We start from the raw sequence: 22,891 nt of genomic DNA, 5'->3' as shown, positions 1-22,891 counted from the left end.
ATCATGTGATCAGACAAGGATGTAATGTATAGCGTTACTCTTAACTACACTTTTATCGCACCGCTATTTCATTTTTTTTTTTTTTAAAGTAATATTATATACTACACTCTTATTCCACACATATCCTGTTGAATTAATGTGGTAATGCTTATTGGCCCCTTTTTTTTTATATTAATAATGGATGATCCAACCGTTAATAGGCACTACCATATCAGCTCAGTAAAATATTAGTGTGGAATTCAACATTATTTATTTTTTAACAAAAACTAATTTAAAAGCTGATTGACAACACTAAACCAACAAAACGAGAATAATAATAAAATAATGGGGAAAGTCTACATACCTCCCTCAAATTACCACATAATTGACAATGTTCCTCACAAACTTTCAATTGCGACAATGTACCTCCCAAACTACCAAAACATTGTCAATATCCCCCTCAATGATGAAACTACCCTGAGTAATATTAAAAAAAAAAAAAAAATCTTTTTATAAGAAAAAAAATTAAAAATTTTCGATTTTTTTTTTATAAAAAATGAAAATTTTTCGTTTTTTTTTTTAAAAAAAAAAAAAGAAAATGTTTTCTTTTATAACTTTTAAATAAAAATTTCCGTTTTAAAAAAAATTTTCGTTTAAAAAAAAATTCGTTTTTTAAAACATATTTTTTAAAAAATAAAATATGTTTTTTTTAAATAAAAATTTCCGTTTAGAAAAAACAAAAATCTTTTTTTTTTTTTAAATTAAAATTTTTCGTTTTTTTTTTTTTTTTTTGAATTTTAGGGGTATTTTTGTCATATTGAGAAATATATAGGAGCATTTTAATCTTTTTTGTTAGCTTTGGGGGGAATATTGACAATGTTTTAGTAGTTTGGGGTGGGTACATTGTTGCAATTAAAAATTTGGAAAGAACATTGTCAATTAAGTGGTAGTTTGAGGGGAGTATGTAGACTTTATCCTAAAATAAAAGTGTGATGAGTACTGAGTAACCCGCACTTAAAAATTAAAAATGCATGTGGATCACGCTTTAAATTTGATCACACAAAATTTGACTAAACTTGGATTATCAGGTGGTCGGTGGTCCATTCAATTATGAACATGCACATTATGTTTTTACTTTCGGTTTCTTGTCTTACCCTACAATAACAGTACCCTCCCAAAAAATAAGAAGAAAAAAAAAAAAAACATATTTGAGCCACAATATTATATATGTTTTAAATTTTAAACAGAAAACGGTAACCTCCCCCAGATAATACGTTCCATTACAAAACATTTTTTATTTTTTATTTTATCATTTTGTGATTTATTTTTATTTTCGTGGATGATATATATGTATACCAAAGTTTGGTTGGACCACCACGATGTCACATAATAGAGCATGGATGATTTCATGTAGCTCATGATCATGTTATATATATATATATATATATATATATATTTGCAACACACGAATTAAGAAAGTAAGTAGCTATAGGCTACCTAGCTAGAGGCTAGAGGCTAGAGGGCATCTTCACATGTTACGTTATGATCATGCTGCTAGCTATCACGTGTATGAATACTCACTAGATCTCCTTAATTGTGCAGTGAATTAAGTCAATCATACATTTGTGGGAAATCGCATTTTTGGTCCTGCTTATATGGTTTCCTTTTTTAAGTGCAACATAATTAAACGAATTACAAACAACAAGAACAGCAATAAAAATCAGAAAACAAAATAACTAGCACATCGGTCCTCATTACTCTAAAGGGAGACCGTAAAAGTGAAAGCCGATCAGGAATGCAGCCAGTAATGACCGCAGCCTATGATGGATATTAGTATCGGGAGTACTACTAACAAGATAACTCTATATGACTTAGCTCTTCACCAGCTTTCGAAGAGACTTGAGAGACTAAGAGAAATATGGATAATGGTTGTGAAATCTCCTTATGGGACGGTAAGTTTGAAGCCTAACCAGATTGGGTTGCGTTGAAGCTAATCTGAAATACCAAAAGACCCATAATAATGGTGCCACGTGTAGGTTACAAACACCAAGGAGACAAGTGTGGTACCCCCGTTGGGACCAAAGCCATAGGGTGGAAGAAAGCATGCATGCTAGTGAAGGTGGAGAGGAGTGGCACGGATGACAACGATGAATGGATGGATGTAGATCCAATCTTCAAAACTCCAAGCAAAATGACAAAAAATAAAAAAGCAATAAAGGATAGGTACCACTCTAAGAAGGTTAGTGGTGGTAAAATCAAGATGGGGGGAGGGGAGGAGGTTCGTTCCTCTCCCTATTAAGGAGCGAAGATGAGAGAGTTTTGAGAGAAAACTTGTTTCATAAGTTTTCTTTCAGAGGCAATACCAAAGTATATCCCACAAGAGTTTCTTTTTCTTCTGCCTATGTGGTTTTAGACTTCAATATATGGTAATTAATGTTGTGTTTGAATAAATAATTCTAAAATAACAAAATTTAAATTGATGAAAATTTCATTATGTGATGTATATATTTTTAAGAGTTTCTTTTTCTTTTATATATAGAATCTCAAAAACCCACTCTTCCTCTCCCATAGCTTATTATACTCACCGACACGAAAGTGATTGTTGAGGTTATCTCACATCGATTGTGGAAGAGGCTGGTGGTCAATTTATAAGTGTGAGAGAAAGCATCACCTTTTGAACTAGCTTTTGGGGTTGAGAGAGACTCAAGACCACCTAACACTGGTATCAGAGCCTACGTTCAACCAATAAGTCTTGGCCCAATAGTCCACGAAAGAAACGGGTTATCTCTGCTTCGACCCAAGGCTCAATGTGTGAGGAGGAGATTGTTGAGGTTATCCCACATCGGTTGTGGAAATGACTGGTGGTTACTTTATAAGTGTGAGGGAAAGTCTCACATCTTGAGCGAGCTTTTAGGGTTAAGAGAGACCCAAGACCACCTAACAGTAATCACATGTAAGTACAACCCAAACTAGATCACCAATTTTAAAAGTTACCTTGCACTTGTAGTGTTCGTACTGTGCTTTGTATACTTGAGTATGTAGTACTATTCTTAGACCATTGTAAGCAAACTATGCCTATGGTGGAGCTAGATCCCATTGCTTTAGCTTATTCTCCACTAAACTCCTTAAAATTTTTTCCAAACTTCGATTTGACCATTTGTTTGGGGGTTGGTATGCATCTTTTCCCACAAACTCTATCAAAACTGGCTCAAGAATTTAGTATCTTAGTCCGATGTAATGGATCATGGGAATCCATGCATGCGAACAATTTCTCCAAAAAAAAAAAAAAAAGGTGAGCAAAGTCGGGTGGTATCTATTGCTTTCTAGCAAGCTACAAAGTGGGTCATCTTGAAAAATTGATCCATTATGCTCCAATGAGTGCAAGGTAGCCCTAGACTACTAGTACAAAATCGAGGCTAAAGTCAAGCCAAGGGTTTTGGGCACTGACAATGGAGTGTATAAACCAGTATTGGTGAGGGATCCATTCAACCTCTGGCAAATATAACAGTGCTCCAAGTAACGAGCCACGTCACTTGTCAGAATCAACAACAGTAGTCACTTTTTTTTTTTCTCTTTCTTTCTTTCTATTTAAATAAGGAAAAGCAAGGAAAAGCGAGTTGTATGAGATCGAACAACTATACAGGGGTGGGCACCCCAACAACAATGCCCAAATAAAAAATGCAGTACAAATATAATAACAGTAACAAAGTGTAGGAAATTGTTTTATTCATGATCCAAGAACCATAAACAAGCCAAGCTGCACGACTCACACAAGGCGGTGACAAATGGCAAAAGAATATAGTGACGAGTCTCAAGCAGTAAAAGCAACAACCACCGCTAAGCAATTCTTGCAAAAATGGTACTACAGTAAACTGGATCAGCGGCATTGAAGGACGAACACTCGCAACAAAAAACTCCTCCACAAGATTAGTAGTAAAATGGATAAGCGGCATTGAAGGCAGGTAGTTACTAAATCGTGGCTAGGGGTAGTTTGTGGGTGGTTCGCAGCCACCCCAACTCCTCTTTCACTTTTTTTATTTTTTTTTTCTAAAAAAGAAAAACATTTTTTATGGATTAATAATTATAAGTAGTAAATTTATTTTTTCAAGGGTCAAAATTATGGTAGTTTGGAAAACTTGAGTCAAATATGGTTTTTTCATCCAAACAAATAATCAACGTTAACAGACATTTAATAAAAAAAAAAAAAAAAACACAAGGTTTGAGAATAATTTTCTGTCTACTTTTCATTATTTAATCACTCGTAAAATAGCGTAATTTACGATTACGATTGGTGGAGATAGATCCCTTATTGATATGGAGTTCTACTGTTCTACTGCAATAGGGACCTACAACTACATTATTGCAATAATGTAGTGCTACATATTAACTAAAATACTCTAACTTAGACTCTGACTTACATAGATAACTATGATTACCATGGAATGCCCTTATTTAATAAAATTTTACTCTAAAATACATAACTTCTAACTTATCTCTACATTACTTCTGTAACAAGCTATCAACCGACTTTTGATCGGCTGCTTCTGTTCTTCACTTCTAAGCATGCAGTTGAACATGAAATCCCAACTTAACCATTAAACCTAGACTCACAGCCAACTTAGTTTTGATACTAAATTACCCAATATAAAACCGAACAATTACACTATAATTGCATTAGTCTTAATTTATTCTAGTAAAATGGAGCAAATATAATGGGGCTTGTTATGATCTTGTTGAAAAGTTGAAAGAAAGACGTGTCAACAGTCCAAGAGAAACCAAAAAAGACTAATGCATTGTTTGAAGTTGGGGACCACAACATTAATGTAGTTGAATAATGTTCAAGCTATAGCCTATACTTGAACCCTTTCACAATTAGACCCGATCAAAAAAACAAAACATGTTTTGACAAAAGAGGCCCATGAAAGCTTGAAACCTGTAAAGCAAGGCTAAAAGAAAAAGAAAAAAAAGTATGGGCTAGCTAGGCCGTAATCTCCATTACAGCTTGGCATATATATATATATATACATGTAAGATACACTAATGGTAGTGGTATAATTTTTGCAGCGAAAAGCAAGAAAAGAGAGAAAATAAACATGAATGAGGGAGGTAGCTAATAGCTATGTGTAGGGTGTCATATTTTGAAGAGGAAAGCGACTTAACAGCCAGACAGGCACAACTGTTTCTCAGTGCACAGTGTGGTGGCACACAGGATACTATTAGTATGGGGTTAACTTTATTGAAGGATAAAAACTGAGATGGGGGGGGGGGGGGGGGGGGGGGGGGGTGGTGTTGGATCTGAATAGTAGTGAGTATGCTTGCTGCTCCAAATGCAGCACCCCAGTACTGCTCACCCATAAATTTCATAAAGGAATTCTTTGGGTAATCACGCCCCCATTGAATCAAGTTCCCTGCTTGATTTTCTTGTGTCCCCCTTCCCTTACATAAAGGCCCCACTATGAAGAATATACCACTCTCTATACATTTTCCAATTTATTATTTAATCCTCAACTACAACTATGGCCACCAAGTCCTAGATTGTTGCCTATATACCATCATTAGGAAAGGGATGCCTTTATGCATTTGTCTATCTTATCATATATTCTTTTTCAAGAATCCTTAACCGAGGAATATATATATATATATATACCAGAGCTCATGTGAGATCACGTGTTCAGACAATCCAAAATTTATTTAGATAAGTGAGTTTTTTGACGTCATCCCGATTCAAATCAAAAAGTGAGTAGATGGTGAGACAGTTCAAAATTTACTTAGACGATGGATGGAGTGAATTTTTTTATTTATTTTTATTTTTTACAAGAATCTCGATTCAAAGAAAAAAGTGGCTTAGTGAGAGTATCAAGAAGGTGACTATTTATAGTGCAGTACTATTATTACAACAGTGAGATGGTAAACAAATGTAGTATTAAAATGGAAGGGGACATGACTATTTATTCATGTGGCCGGCATTGTGAAGAGATGATATTGGTATCAGAGTAGAGGGAGAGAGAGAGAGAGAGAGAGAGAGAAGGGGACAAAAGGCCAGCACAAGAATTATGAAGCAGGATAATGTCCAACTGGATCGGGTGTCTGGTTATGCATGCAAGCGTCTGGTTGGATTGTCTCTAAGATGTGGTCCTGGCCAGTGGCCATAGCCCTGTGGCTTTACCAATTACTGTATAATACCAAAAAGATAAGTAATTTATTACGCTAAAATAGCCTTGTTATATCAAAGGGTGTGCATCAGCTGCTCTCATCTGATCTTAAATGATGAAAGAGGGACAGAGGTCCCCAATAGCCCTTCTCGTAATTAATAGCCTTGCTTTAAGGAGAGGCCGGTGGCAATTCTCTCCAGTTAAAATGAAATATCTAGTTAATTATAGTGGAGGGATATTTTTATCTTTACACTTTTTGATGGGACAAAAATACGCTTCACTATAACTAACTGGATATTCTCCGGTTCAAATGAATCGGAGAGGATCCTAATTCGCCGCGATACACCTCTTCTTGATCAGCACTTAATTTTTGATATTTGCTCATCAGAATGTTACCAATTGCTTGTGTGTTGATAAGATTATATACTTGCGTATATATATTATATATAATAAATGAATGGGGAGCTCATAAATAACCCATTGCAGACATCTCATTCACATGCTAGCTTTTGCCAGTTTTGCTTTCAATCACAGCATGGGCTATGCCTTTATCCTTGTACTTCCCATTACTTTGGTCCTGGGGATGCACTGTGCTGGATGGCTAGGATCCACTCATCCCATCCCTGACTGTCATGTTCTTCAATTTTTGGCCTTTGTCCCAACCTGCTCATGCCTGCCTTGGATTTCTTTTCAAGTTTTTGTCTTTGTGCAAATACTTTGCTATCATATGCCTTCATTTACACGTATTTTGTCTTCAACTGATCTTTCCCTTTCATGTTATAACTTATTTATCATTTTATGCTGTAGATCTTACTAGTTACTGCACTTTGAAACAAGAAAAAAAGAAAGTGCTAGTTACTACACGTTAAAGGCATATGAAAAGAGCTAATTATTAGCCTAGCTAACTTGTCTGTCGGCGTATCTATAATGCTATAAGTATATGGCTCTTAAAATTACTATTGAGCTTGTGATTGATCATTATTAATTTTTGATCAATTGATAATTTTAAAAGCCACCTCATTTTTTGAGAGACACAAGAAGGATTTCTAGAATTACTCATCAATGAGTCTTTGGTTTGTAACAACCCCAGTCACTTGTCAATAAAACTATTAAACTACCATATAGGTGAGCTCGGATAGGGCCAACTTAGGTGTGACATGTGACCAATTAAATTCAGGAGTTAGCTCGATCTAGTGAAGCCAATAGGAGACGATGGAAGACGTCGTACACAATGAGAATCGTTGTTGGAGGTAGCGGCTGATAGGTAACCCAGATCTTCCTTGCACGTACATGCAGCACATGTGCTGATCACCCACTTGGACCGATTATCTAATATGGTACCTCGGATCTAATTCACGTGTGTGCGTAGTGCGTGTTTGTAAAAATTTATGAGGTTAATAAAATATGGAGAGGAACGGTAGAAGCAAAGAGAGAGAGAGAGAATATACAATAAATTTTGAGATGATTTCGTGTTAAGACCTACGTCTACCACATCTAATTGTGCTAAAGGTTATATCTTGTTCTTATTGACTTAATTCTTGTTTACGATACAAATGTTCCTATTTATATATATAAAATAAAATAAAATGAAAATGTAGTATGCGAGATAATACAAATATGATTAATTGTTTACAATCAAACCTAAATTGAGAATATAAAAAATGTATTATTAACCTAATATGAAAAACATATATTCTAACAAAAACTATATTGTCTATCCTAGAAAGGACAAGATAATTGAGAAGAGATTTTTTTTTTTTTTTAAAAAAAAAAAGGATTTCTTTGATCAAATATATATAAAATTGAAACTTTCCTAGTAATTAGGAGTCCATGAGCCAATCTCAAACTTTTCAAACCCATGTGGTTTTTTGGTCTTCAGTCTCATTAATTATTTGTCATTACAGCCACAACAATTTTAATCTCCTGAATTCTCCAAACATTGCATTAAATCCATTACAATTAGTTGGTAAGAAATTAAGGCCTAGCCTGGACGTTATATATATATAAAACATTTTGTGATTCCAAAAGTATATATATAGATATATATAAATTTAAGATGAGCCTTGAAAATGTTCAAACAAGCTAGTGATGGCGGTTGTTAGCCCTTTAAAGGTTGGGAGTTGCAAGTGGTGTAAGGAAATTAATTATACCTGGCATGACTATATATCATACGTACACGTACACTTACACTTACTTTGATATTTACAGTGGAGAGCTTGGTTTTGGTACAATATATATATATATAGTAGCACGGTAGAATGTTTTAGAATTGTTACTATTATTAATTATTTCTTATTTTACATGAAACAAACCCATTCAATACAGACTTCATCGAAGGGAGACACATCAAGAAAGGGCGATATTTTCTAGCTACTTAATTAAGAAATGAGAATTAGAATGGTCCTATGAACATTATAATTATATAAAATAAAAAAATAAAAATGTCAAACTTCTTGCATACGTGACTCTTCTAGGATACTAGTCTCTCTTTTTCTTTTTCTTTTTCTTTTTTTTTTTTCTTTTTTTCCTCCGGTAATAAGACAATAGTCATGAAGATTTATTTATTTTTTTTAAAAAAAAACACAATCCTAGAATGCTCGATCAATACTTGTAGGCTCTATCTTTCAAAAAAAAAAAATACTTGTAGGCTCTGGCTAGACAAGGCATAAAACATGAATAACCAATGGATATATGGTTTTTATCCCGTCATTAGTGGACGTTTATTAATTTGAACACGCGTCGGCTACCACAACGTCCACATGCAACATTAACATACTCTTCTTTTTTAAAATAAAACAGAATTTGAAAAAGAAAAAGAATAAGGAAAGATGTTAAAATATAATCAAGTGATTAATTTTTTTTTAATCTAATTAAGTTTTTAAGACAAACGATGATTTAACTATAAGTATTGGCCCTACTTCCATAATTTATCGCTAATGACGTAGTTGAGGTCAAATTCAGTTCACGGACATTTGCAAAACAAGTGGAGACAATCAAAGATTCGCTAAAGCTTGCACCCATAAAAACTCTTAGATTGTATAATACTTAAAAAAGGAGATTTATGGCATGTTTGGAATTGTGTTTGAGGAGTTTAAAAATGCTTTTAACACTCAAAAAATCTGTTTGAAGAAAAAATTACTCGTTTGGTAAAAAAATTAAAAGCGTTTTTAATGATCCAAAAACTTGAAAATGACAAAAAAAAAAAAAAAAAAAAAACACTTTTGACAAATTATAGAGTAGTCATTCTCAGTGCTACAATATTCCTAGTATTCTTTTAGTGGGAGTTATTCTATTTATTTAAGCCGATGGTTATACTGATCATGTGTTTGGGTTTTTCCTTCTACTCGAGTCGTATAGTTTGTTCTCTATTTTTGTGCCTACCAAACATACCCTTTAAAATAAAAAATAAAAAATCCATCCGGTTAAATATTGAAATTCCACATTTTGGAGAGCATATATATATATATATATATATATATGGGTTCATTGTAGCGTCTCGAAAGCAAAACGTGTGAAATGTTTTGTTCAATATAGTGGAGAACCGGATTTCCCATGTGATGTTCAACCAAACTATTTATTAGTCTGGACTCTTGGGCGGTTGATGACTCACATTACCCGACCAATTTGCTTTTTATCATATTTTTATTAAAAAAATAATAATAATCTTGATAGTATTCTCAAGTAGTCCAAGAAGTATGTACTAGAGTATGAATTCAAATCTCCGTAATAAAGAATTTCTATATATGCCTAATTAGTATTAGTTACCTTAAATTTTTATTGATGTTCTAGTGGGGTTAGATTAAGTTATAGCTTAGTTGGACTTAAGGGAGCGTATGTGATTTTTACTATTTAGGTCCCTCTTGTGCAGCTCCTATCGGATAAATGCTATTATGATCACGTCCAAATATAGTAGTCACAATTAGTTCCTCGGACAACCATTTTTCTCATTAAAAAAGAAAAAAAAAAAAAAGAGGTTAAATGTGTGTTGAAATACACAAATAAATAAAAATGATGTGATTACAAGGAATCTTTAGCACTAGAAGGAAGGGAAAAGGAGGCGCGTGCAGGTCGGTCAGTTTCATCCTCTTAATAGTTAGCTTTCCCCACTAGCAGGACCAGCACACAATCAATGACACCAAAAGTCAAAAAACTCAGAACCTAACTACCTACAACCCTAGAACATCAACATGCCATCTCTCTCTCTCTCTCTCTCTCTTTCCAACTGGCCTATATATATATATATATATATATATATAAAGAAATAAAAAAAAAGTAAATAAATCACTGCGCTGCAAAATTACCACAATTGAAGAAATTCCCTCTAGAAGAGGTGGGTCTGAGAGAAGTAGTACCCAGAAAAAATGAAAAGGACAATCTCACATGACCCAAAATTAACCGCATCCTCCATTCCCCCCGCTACGTACAAACTTTCTCTTTCCACTACTCTTGAAACAATAAGCAAAATGGAGGAAATAATGAGGTAACTAGCTAGCTACCTCTCTCTCTCTCTCTCTCTCTCTTTACATATACGCTTAAATTAGGTCAATAATAGCAACAACTTGACCTTGTTGATTCGTCCATGGCTTGTCTTGTTTAGGGTTCACGGTTTCTTGGTCAAAGAAGAAGGCACCGACCCTTGTTCTGTCTACTCATCATCATATCTGGGAGGACATTAATCTTTACATCAAGAAACAAGTTTTTGCAGGTAAGCTTCTAAAAATACCTATTTCCACCAATTGTAATTTTGTTTGCTCTAGGGTTAATTAAAATCATGGAGTTTGTGCGAGAACAAAAAGGGTTTTCTGACAAACAAGAAGAAGAAGAAGAAGAAGAAGAAGAAGAAGATCATCAGCTCCATCTTCTTCCTTGCTCTTATTCTTCTTCTTCTTCCGATAAGTACTCCCAAGGCTTTCTTCCTCCCACCCAGATGTTGTTCAGATCCCATGATCAAGCAGCTGCACCAGCAGAAGCTCTCGATTTCAACGGCAACCTACAGCTCATGGATTTCTCGCTACCAAATATTAATGCTTATAATTATGATGAAGCTGGCGGTGCTGCTGTGGTTGTTGATCAGAGAGAGCATATGTTTGATAAGGTTGTGACTCCGAGTGATGTAGGGAAGCTCAACCGCCTCGTCATCCCGAAGCAGCACGCTGAGAAGTACTTCCCCCTTGCCTCCTCCAGCTCCTCCTCCTCGTCGGCCGCGGCCACCGAGAATGGGCTGCTGCTGACCTTCGAAGATCGCAATGGCAAGTCATGGCGGTTCAGATACTCTTACTGGAACAGCAGCCAGAGCTATGTGATGACCAAAGGGTGGAGCCGCTTCGTCAAGGAGAAGAAGCTCGACGCCGGCGACATCGTCTCGTTTGAGCGCGGCGTCGGGGAGTTCGGTAAAAACCGTTTGTACATCGACTGGAGGCGCCGGCCAATCGATGCACTGAATCCCATATTGAAGCTGCCAAATCAGCCACCGTTTCCTCGATGGGCTACCAGACTCTATTCCCTGCCCCCCTCTTCTGTGTCGATGTCCGTGTCGGTGCCACGACACCACCCCCATCATCCTAATTATCATCATCCTTATTATCATCATCATCCAACGGCCCCACATGATCGAATTGTAGCAGTTCCGCAATTAGCCCATCAAGATGATCATGACCACCATGTTCCCGCCGTCCACCGTGGCAAAACGGTTGCCAAACGCCTCAGGCTATTCGGTGTAAACATGGAATGTAGCATACCAGAAGAGCCAGATGTCAAAACGGCACCGCTCTCGCCTTATTTCCCTCCTCCCCAATTAAGGCTACGCAACAACAACAACACCGCCGCCACCGCACTGCCGACAATTCCAACCGACTTTTCAAAGAAAGGAAAAAGTTCATTTGACTTTCCCTGATGAGTGCAATATTCAGAGAGAAAGAAAGAAGGAACACAGTGAATCACGAGGCTTGCATTTCTCGACCCATGTAATTTGCTTGGAGATCATTGAATCTAGAAAAAACAAAAAAGAAGGATTAATTGAAAGAGATTGGAGATAATCATCTGAAGCTTCCATTTTTCAGCTGTAAAGTTGAAATCTTTCAATTGGGTATTATACAAAATACAAAAATATCAATCCAATTAAGCATCTTCCTATATATATTTGTTAGGGTTATATATATATATATATATATATATATATATATATAACCAGTGTCTCTCTTTTTCTCTTTGTTGTTTGTATAATACTATTCCTAGTTTAATGCTCTTGCTGTTGCCGCTGCTGCTTAGTTAGGCACGCTTTGCAGTGATGCGCCGAAAGTCGTTGCAGCAGTACTGTAGAAAGGTAGTATCTGTATTTTTGTTCGTACTTTTGGTTAGATTTATATTTATTTATTGTAATTTGAGTAATTAATTACCCTTGTTTTTACCTTGGTGATTCAGCAGATAGCTGCATTGTTATATATCTAGCTAGCTTGGGGGACGTCTATATATATGGGCACAAAAGATCCTTCATATTGAAATAAAAGTGTGGATTTTCCTCAAATAATGTAAGGCTCGTATCCTGAGACTTCAGTACTGGTACTCTATCTATTAGAATTTGGCAAGAGTTTATTATATATCTTTCAAAATCCAATTGTGTTATATATGTTGATCGATCTGAGTATGTGTATTGAGATTCAAGTAGGTCACATTAATTAACGTACACCATATATATGTTTGTGTTAATTAAGCATGAGAAAATAGAACTATACTCTTCATGACTAATTAATATGGGTTTCCTTCTCATTCTGGATAAGACATTATGCAATAAGAAAGGTTAATTTGGTTCTTTTTCTACATGAATGATTTTTTTTTTTTTTTTTTTCAATTCAAGAAGCTTGATTTGATTGATTAGTTTGTTGAAAATTGGAGAAACTCACACACTAAGAGAGAGAGAGAGAGAGCAAGAATGGAAAGGAAACAAAAACAAAAACTTGTAGTTGTAGAGGTCTGTGAGTCTTTTTAATGATCAAAATAGTCACTTGCTTACATATTTATAGACTACATGAGAATCCTTATAGCTTCCAACATTAGGCTTATTCATTTTCATAAATTCTAATTAAATCTCACGTGTAGCATAAATTTCATGTTCCCTGATCTAAGTAATTCTAAATACTCATATTTCATCTCACTCATGCATCATTGGGATGATGGGCACTATGACATCAATTCAATGGTATAAGAGTATGATAGAAGACGAGTATATATATAGCATTTCTCATCTCGATCCATGCATGTAACTCCCACATATGGAATGAATCTCATGTAATTCCCACATACTTGAAAAACTAAAACACAAACTCGTCAAGACGCTAAATATAACTTAATTGCTTACAAGAATATCTAAAACTTAGAAACTATTAAAATTAAGTTTATTATTTAACATAGTTAACCCAATAAAAAGTCGTGATATTAATTTGTAGCGATGTGTTACAAAGACAGACAAAGGGTTTATATTGTCTATTTTCATGAGCAACCATATTCATATTCTTCTTAATTTCCTCTATATATTTTATCTTCATTAATCCAAGATTTGATCTTATGCTCTCATCTTAGATATTGGATATAGGTATAAAGTCTATTAGAACCTATTTCCTTGTATCACATGATCAGAATCCTCAAGATCTTTTTACCTTATTTAACCAACTTAATTGTTAAGAAATTTCATTGAAATAACATGTAATTAAGATGATGCGTTTATAACGTGGGAAAAGGATTCTAGCTAGAAGCAAGCAGTACTAATTAATAGAATGGAATGTGAAACAAAAGAAGGGTTTAAAGAAAGTATATATATATATACATGTGGGAAGCCCAAAAACAAACCTAATGCAAAATAGTACTGCCACTATAATTAAACAGTAGGCTTAAATAACACATACAAAGAAGCAAAATGTGATGGATTCCACCTATATATATATATCATTAAAAGTGACAATTTCTGAAAGTTTTACAAATATTTTTGGGGGAGAAGGAACAATATTCACCAACTAGTTATATATTGAGAACCAAGAAGAGTAGATAATTAGCTACATGCAGCCTTCAATTAACTTATTTTTAAGTAGAGGATGCTTCATTATTGGGAAACAAGAACAGCTAAATAAAAAAAGAAAGAAAGAAAACTCATGAAAATGAGAAAATGCCAAAAATGTTCTTCTTATTTCTCATTGTGTTTCAATGATGAGGATCTTTTTAATACTGCTTTTCTTGCTGGCAGCTGGTTCTCAGGTAGGGGAAATGTTTCCTTTAACAATGGTTTCTAGATTTGTCTACTGTTCAGATGAGAAAATAAAAGAAAATTTATTATAAGCAACAGTGGCATTCGTAAGCTGAAAAATGTACTGCACACAATTACTCCACTGATGCTTGCTTAATTTAACAGTGCAAAGGCAGTACTGTCATACTAAGTTGTCTTGTCAATCATCTCATGTATATATATCTTACACATAATGATCATCCAATTCTACCCAAATTAGTATTTTGACATGGAGAAATCATTTATTGAATCCCAAAAAACTTATCAATATTTTTGTTCAAGGCATTGGACATCATCGATCTCGATCTCTACAGGCTAGGGAAATTTCAGGTCAAATAAATGGATTAACTCATTCAGCTATATTGGTCAATTTGTTGTTCTATTTACCAACAACCATCTAGTTAAGAAATTAAGAAAAATAAAGAAATTATGAGGTTGATGATCCAAATTTCTAAACAAGATTATTGCATGCACCAGTAATTGGCAACGACTTTACATTATCAGATCATGCCATAAATTAACATGATTTTATGAAGTTTTTCCTCCCTCTAATTGCATTCAAGGGTGCTTTGCATTGAAAGCTAATATTGATCGAAGGGTTTTTCACTTCAAGTTGGGTTTTAGCTAAAATTCTTTTGCTTGATGCTACTGAAATATTAATGAGCCATTTCTTTGGATTAAATAGTACACTATGTTTATATCATCATGCTCCGGAATAGGATCAGAAATGGAGGGGATCTATTTTAAGATTACGATTTTGTCTTGTACATGAAATATTGATGATGATTTATTTTACTATTAAAATTTTATTTTGTTGCATTTAAACATGGCACCTAGAGCTATCTTGTATTCTAGCTTGCTGACATATTTTTTCACCTAGAGCTGTCCAGATTCATTAAGTTAACAAGACCAGATGTGATCTCTTATTGATTCAATTGATCCATACCTTGATATAATAGGTAAATAATAGAAGAAAACATGTATGAGATAGCAGATGAATACTATAATGAGATGTGACAACGTTTTCCTTCAAACTGGGTTGAAAGAAATTTCTCCAACCTATTTTATAAAAATGACACACGTTCTCTACATGTCTTGTGAAGCACATGCTTTTTTTAACTGCAATGACAGAGTTGGAAGAAATTTTATTTAAAAAGCATATGCTTCTCACATGTAGATGACACATGTAATTTTTATAGAATAGGTTGGAGGAAATTTCCTCCAACCCATTCTATAAAAATGACGCGCGTCTTTTACATGTGAGAAGCACATGCTTTTTTTTAATTGCAATGACAGAGTTGGAAGAAATTTTATTTAAAAAGCATGTGATTTTCACGTGTAGATGACACATGTAATTTTTATAGAATAGGTTGAAGAAATTTCCTCCAACTCAATTTGGAGGAAAACTCTATCCAATTATATGTTAATTAACATATATTTGGGGTTCCTGATCCCTTATTTTTATTGATTATGGTGTAATCTCCACTTTCAAATCCTCTCTATTTTATATACAACAAAACAAAATCTTAACATGTAGCCTTTTCCCTTATTCAATTAAAAAAAACAAAAAAACAAAAAAAAACAAAAAACAAAATCTTAACCGTAAATCATAATTTTCATTTGACGTGAAATGAAGGATCTTATTTCACTTCATGTCAGGATTCTCTCAATTTCAAGTGAAATGAAGAGCGTCCAATTTTTTGGTCCAAATCAAATTTCATAGATCCAATTATGGTGTATATGTTACCCCATGGTCATTAATATATTGTCATGTCATTTAAAATTTTAAATGACGTGATACCATTAGATGCAACAAAACAAAATCTTAACTATAAAATAAATCATCTAAACCTCAATTGAAATGGAGAGAATCCTTGTCGATGGTATCATTATTGCATGTATTATAATTAACGTTTTATAATCATTAACACATTCACAAAATTCCTACCCTCAAAGGCTCAAGCTGCACACACAGACACACACGTACATGCATGAAGCATAAATAAAAGCCATTTTTATTTTTATTTTTATTTTATCAATACCATAAATTTTGTAAACCAGTTGAAGTTTTAGCTTAATGGTAGTCCTGGTCTCCTTCTAATACTTGTGCATTAATTTGAGCCAATTGATGAACTTAAACCCAATATCTCAATGGTACGTTGTCATGGACATATACCATTGAACAAATCATATCTTACATAATATTATATATCTAATTAGGTTAATTTAGGCTTGTGATTTCAAAAAGTTCTATTTAGAAATAACAATTTTAAAATATGATTTTTAAAAATGTAGTTAAGTATTTAGCAAAATCGCAATTTGACATTTAAAATTGCAATTTAGCTTTTAAAATTGTGCTCTTTCAAAAAAGCACCACATTGCCTATGATCGCCTAAACGATCAAATTTTCTGTAATTTGATTTAAAATTACACTTTTTGTCTACGAAATTACAATGCCAAACGTACACACCCGAGTTTGTCTTATTACTTTCTTTGTCAATATACATTGAAGGAATGCTAGCTACTTAATTTTGTAATTAATAAGAAACATTTTATTAGACTATTAGTGGTGAGAGACTGGAGTGAGATTACAAATAAATAAGGAATAATATAAGAAACTCGATCCTATTGCTTATGCTGGCATAGATTAGAGGTTCTTCTATTATTGGAGAGAGAGAATGTCTAAGAAAAAGAGAGAACTGGTGGGTATATATATAGTGGTCCAATTATGTAGGATCAACTTTTCTTGGAAAAGCTTGAATTGTTTCGTAAGCTTCTTTCTTTTATGATGTGGTTTGGATTTTTTCTATTGCTTTTGGGCATATAGTATCCTTTTTGCCCAAGGGCATATTCATTTCAAAAAAATTATAAAAAAAAAATAAATAAATAAAAATACAGCTTAACAAGGCATACAAAATAGTTAATTAGAATCATCAAAAACAGAAATTTGAAGTTCAACCCATGGATTATTTAGGGTTGGTAGAGGCCAAGTACTTCCCATATTGTATTTTTTAAAATAAAGAAGGAAAAATAGAATTATATTCGATTGAGTTCAATTGGGTTTTTTTTTTTTTTTTTGAAATGAATAGAGCAATTTTAAAAATAACAAAGTTCAATTGGATTTGGGGTATTAAATTCACATTGAAGTCTCCAAATAATGCAAGAGGATGGATATATAAGAAAAAACATATCAATTTGTAGTTTTCGATTCAATGTTACTATGTTAGTCGTTGTCATTATAGACAACATTACGAAAAAAAAGTATCATGTCGACGAAAAGTAAAATGGATTCATAATTGTTATATTTTTACATCATCCTTTGATTTCTAATCGCAACATGCAAATTCTATTACCGAGATATAGTAACTATTTTCAATCATAGGTAAAAAAGAAATATATATATATATATATATATAACCCCTAAACTTTCATCCAATTGTGATTTAATTTATGTGTTTCTAATTTTAAGAATAAATTCAAATGTTTTATTCAAATTTCAAATAGGTTCTCCTATCATTTTAAATCAACATGGGCCGAGGGGTGGCTCAACCACCAATGGCCAAAGGGGGTGGCCTAGTCACCCTCAAATGGCCAAAGGGGTGGCTACGGGCAATGGTGGATACAAAGGGGGGGCGGGCAGAGGCACCTGACCTCCAAAAATTTGTGATTATTTTTTTTTTCTAAGGGTATTTTTTTAGTTTTCTAGACCCTAACCCCTACTTCTCATTCTCCCGCCCCTACTCTTTTTCTTCTGCCCCCCTAATTCGAATTCCTAGATCTGCCGGCCACACTAAATTATTGTTATTATTATTATTTTGGTTTATTTAATTTGGGGTATTTTTGAAATTCTCTCAATAAATAAGGAGAAATTTTGGAAAGTTAGAGAAAAAAAGCACGTACCTCGCACGTGAACAATTTTTCGTCAAAGTAGATGAAAATTGCTTACGGATATGTCATATTGCGAATTTTTGATACTTTGTTGGGACATATTGTCAATTTTTAAACATTTGAAACTAAATTGAAAAATCGGGTGAAACTTTGAGGAATAAAGTGTAATTTTTCCTAAAATAAATTATGTGATAAATGAATATAAAGCATAACATTACTCTTTTAAAAACGATCTAGGCAAGACTTAATTGTAATTGGTACACTAGTTACATGCATGGTAGAGCTTCTTCCATCATTTAATTAATTAATCAGAGGCTCTTCTTTTTCTTTAGTTTCCTACAACTTTTTTCCTTGGCAATTACGTTGATCATGAAAGTTGGGGATCTAGAGAATAATACCCCACCCTTTTTTGTGATCAGTAGGACCAAGAATATTGCATCTGTTTTCCAATTTCCTTTGACTTTTGAAGTCAATTAAGCATGATTTAGTAGACCAAATTTCAACTTGAAGGACCAATCTTGTAAAGCCTTTCTTTTGAACCGTATATTAGCTTGCAATAAGATATATAGCATATTCCTAGAAAGGAGAAAGGAGAAGTTGCATTCACCTACTCGAATTTGGTAGCAAAAAGAAAGAATATTAGACTGCTCCCAAAGAAAAAAAAAAAAAAAGAAAAAAAAAAAAGCCTCCTTTTTTTCTCTCAATCAACTCAATTTGAATTATGAGTCACTAGATGAAGCAAAGTTGTTAGAAATTTCTTAATAAAACCAAAAAGTGAAGTTGAAATCTTGGTACGATTTGAGTGGAAAGTAGGGTTAGACCATTTTTGATACGGTCTGCGAATTGAATACGAAATTAGCAAGTTATGATTAATGGGTCTAACTTTTTTAATTAAACTAATAAAATTATGATTAATATATATAGTTTTATACTCATATTTCGGTACAATTTGAATCCGACACGCAAACACAAATTATCAACCTCAATAAAAAGCAACAAAAGCTGATAAGACTCGCACTAAAAAGGAGATCATAAACTTGATAATAATATGATATGTCGAAGGAAAAGTAAGTCAATTTTTTCTTCTTCTTTCTATTCAACTTAGGGAAAAAGGAAAAAGAGAAGTTACAAAGAATGTGGGTCTTGAAAATTGACTTTATGATCCCTTTTTTTTTTTAAGAAGTGTTGAAAATTGACCATTTAGTCATGAAAAAAAAAAAAAGGATTAGTTGAAAATTGAGCACTAAATTATAATTAAGTATGTGGGTTGTTGAGCACTAAATTACCCTTCAAATACTTTTTTAGAAAAAAAAATATATAAATAAATAAAACACCTCAAATGTTTCCCTATTCATGCAATATATAGTTAGAGCCTAATATGTCACGATCATTACTTGTCAAAAACCCACAAGAAAAAAAGAAAAAGGTAAGGGTAATTTTTGTCAAGCACTCCTGATTAGGCAAATATCATCCACATAATCCTATTTTCAAACCAAAAAATTCATCATTTGAGATTTTGTAATCCATATAAAAGATACACTTTATACACGAAGGAATAAATCAAGGGCATATTAGTCATGTCAGAAATATATATTTTTTCGATGAATATATAAGAAAGATTTATTAAATATTTGTTCATATATTATTTTTCTAATTATTCTACTAATTAATGGCTTAAAGCGAGCACAAAGAACCAGGAGGACCCGAATCCACAAGATGATTTTGATCTTTAAAATCGGTTTTTTTTTTTTTTTTTTTTTAATGTATTTGAATTTTTATGAGTAACTCACTAAAAAAAAGAAAAATAAATTATAATTAGTAAAGCAGGTGCCAGGGGGAGATATTCGAGGATAACAAATGAAAAAGAAAACGCAGCCCATGTCCATCACCATTCACCACCAACCCCAGTTGCGTTGGTCCCACAGAGTAAGATCGGATGGGATAAAAATATTCGCTCATCGTGAATAAATATAATCCGACGGTCCACCACGTCTGGCCATATTTGACTTTTGAACGAGTTGCCGCTTTTCTTCCTTTCCACTCTAAAATTTCCGCTGGAGTCCAATTCCACGACTAAAAGTAGGAAACAACTGGATGGGGATCCCATACAATGCCATATTGCATGGGTGCAAAAACCTCTCTTTTATTATTATTATTATTAGTATTATTATTATTATTATTATTATTATTTTCCTTTTTCCTGATCATTTATTTGAAGTGAGTTGTTCAAATTATGACAAATTAAAAAAAAAAAATGATGATGTTAAGGGAGTTGTGACTAGGGCTGCACGGGTTGAGGCAGGCCGAATATTGCTAATTTATGACACTTGCCTTGCACCATGCGGGTTTGAAAATTGTAACATGTCACTCGGCTACATTTGATTTTATCCACTGGGTATCGGATATGTGGGGCGGGTGAGAATGGTGCGGGTTGGGCGGTGTAGGTTCGGGTATTTATATATTTTGGTTTTGTTATATGTGTGAATCGTGTTAATCAAAAAAAAAGAAGAAGACCTAAATCAAAGTTTGTCATGAAGCTGAGAGAGAGAGAGAGAGAGAATGAAAGAAACAAACCTTGTGATTGGAGCTTCGTCTAGTACTGGGCACGGCGCAGAGTGAGCCTGAGGGAGAGGGAGGCGTGACTCGTGAGAGAATTGAGAGAGTCTGGGAGACGTGAGAGTTTGAGAGAATTGAGGGAGATGGAGATATTTTGGGTTATTAGGTTTAGGTTAAAGCGGGACGGCGCGGGTAGCCGCCGCCCAAAATTTTATCTTCCCAAAACCTGTCCCGCCCCCATGGGTTGGAAGAAATCCAACCCGTTTTTACAAGAAAAAAAACCAAATCCGGGCTGATTGGGGCAGGTTTGCGGGTTGGGCTAATTTTTGCCTACCCTTAATTGTGACATCCCACATTGCATGTGTGTGAAAAAGATGATTTTTATATATGGAATATGCTCTCTCTAAATGACATGAGGCATTTTTGTGGTAAACCCAATATTAAAACCGTGAGGGCTTGACCCAAAGCGGACAATAACATATCATTTAGGGTGGGGTGTTACAGATGATATCAGAGCTACCTAGTAATGCCAAGTCATGCGTTACAGAAATATTGTATGACGAGGACGTCAAGAAAATTTAAGATGAGGAGTTTGTAACACCTCGGTCCCATATTGGGAAGATAGGAAAAGGACCACATAAAGTGCATGATTTATAAAGATAATCATGGGTGCTAAGTCCCACATTGTTTAGTTACTAGGTGAAACTGGGCTTTATAATGAATTTTAAGAAAATTTCAAATTGACTAGTCTTTTTAGAGTAATGACATGGATGTGGCTAGTACTTTTCTCTAGTCCCACATTGCCTATAATCCATTATAAAACCCAGTTTCATGACCGAAGTGTTACAGGAGTAGTTGTTGGTGGCTGAATTACCAAAAATAGATGATTTAACTAATCACCAAAAATGGTGCGGCCACTTCACTGGGATGATTTGACCACTCTCTTTGAGCTGGTTCAAATGTGTGCGTACTACTTACTTTGGATGACTTGGCCACCAACACCACTCTTTTTTTTTTTTTTTTTTTTTTGTCTCATTTTATTTATTGTCATAATTTATTGCATGGGATTTCAATCCCCTTTGTGGAGCTGTGCAAGTGGGCTTTCAAATAGTGGTCACGTTTGTGTTAGTTGTTTCAAGATTGAGATGGGATCTAATACCTTTTTTGCAACAACAAAGTAAAAATCAAAAAAGTGGTTATTATGGGCGGCCGAATCATCCCAAGTGCCTGGAGTAGTGCAACTACTCTCAAATTCGAAACACTTCTAAGTACTTGAGAGTTTTACGATTACTCTAGAACTAGCCGGATAGATGAACCACTCGAAAGAGCTTTGGGGGTGATTTAACCATAGCTAAGCTAGCTAAAAATGGTAGATAGAACCATTCCAAAAACTCAGCCAATAAATACCCCCAACAACCTTTTTTTTTAATTTTTAGTTAGTCGTTATCAATTATCATACCATTTATTTAAGATAAAAAAAAATGCAACACATTCACAACTCTTGAGTAACTATTTTTTGACCTGATAAATATCATCAAATTCAAAATTTAATAATAATTTATCTAAACTTTATAAAAAAAAAAAAAAAAAAATTGTGCAGGAGAGATGAGGGTGAGAATGACTTTTTACTATTTAGCATTTATTTTAAAATAAACGCTCACAAAAAAGGCGTCGTATCCATGCAATCCCCTCCATCCCCACGAATCCATGAAAAGCAAGGCTTAAAGATTTTATAGGAGACGTGGCATAAATTGATAGGCGGTAAAGAATCTATATGTCCGAATTCAGCTTGTCTGACCAGGAGTTTTCAAAAGTTACCCTTGGAAACCAGTTGGAGCTCCAACTCTACAAAACAAAAGAAAAAACCGACTTCACCTGGCTTTTGTTCTGTTCCAAGTTCCAAGTTCCAACCCCTTCTCTTTTTTACCTTAAAATAACCAAAAAAAAAAAAAACAAAAACAAAAAAAACGAAACAAAACAAAAACCCACCACCCCCACCCGAACGGAAGCGTTTTATGGTGGATTGCTTTGCTCTGCTGGTTCT

At 34.0% G+C, this 22,891-nt stretch overlaps 1 protein-coding gene across 4 annotated transcripts; it reads left to right on the top strand.

Moving 5' to 3' along the window:
* Positions 1–10,470: 10,470 nt before the first annotated feature.
* On the top strand, positions 10,471–12,744 carry LOC132186905 (B3 domain-containing protein Os03g0120900). 4 transcript variants are annotated; one of them, XM_059601020.2, is made up of 3 exons: positions 10,471–10,611; positions 10,729–12,453; positions 12,555–12,744. In XM_059601020.2, the coding sequence occupies exon 2, from the start codon at positions 10,903–10,905 to the stop codon at positions 12,022–12,024; it is 1,122 nt and encodes a 373-aa protein (XP_059457003.1). In that variant the 5' UTR covers positions 10,471–10,611; positions 10,729–10,902; the 3' UTR covers positions 12,025–12,453; positions 12,555–12,744. The 4 variants fall into 4 exon arrangements, with proteins under 4 accessions (XP_059457003.1, XP_059457002.1, XP_059457004.1 ...); XM_059601022.2 differs by lacking the exon at positions 10,471–10,611 and having other exon boundaries at positions 10,724–10,836; positions 10,928–12,453; XM_059601019.2 differs by lacking the exon at positions 10,471–10,611 and having other exon boundaries at positions 10,634–12,453.
* Positions 12,745–22,891: the final 10,147 nt, after the last annotated feature.

The sequence above is a fragment of the Corylus avellana genome, chromosome 6, assembly GCF_965113065.1.
Source record: "Corylus avellana chromosome 6, dhCorAvel1.hap1.2, whole genome shotgun sequence".
Taxonomy (NCBI): Eukaryota; Viridiplantae; Streptophyta; class Magnoliopsida; order Fagales; family Betulaceae; genus Corylus; species Corylus avellana.
This window is presented reverse-complemented; position numbering and strand designations above follow the sequence as displayed.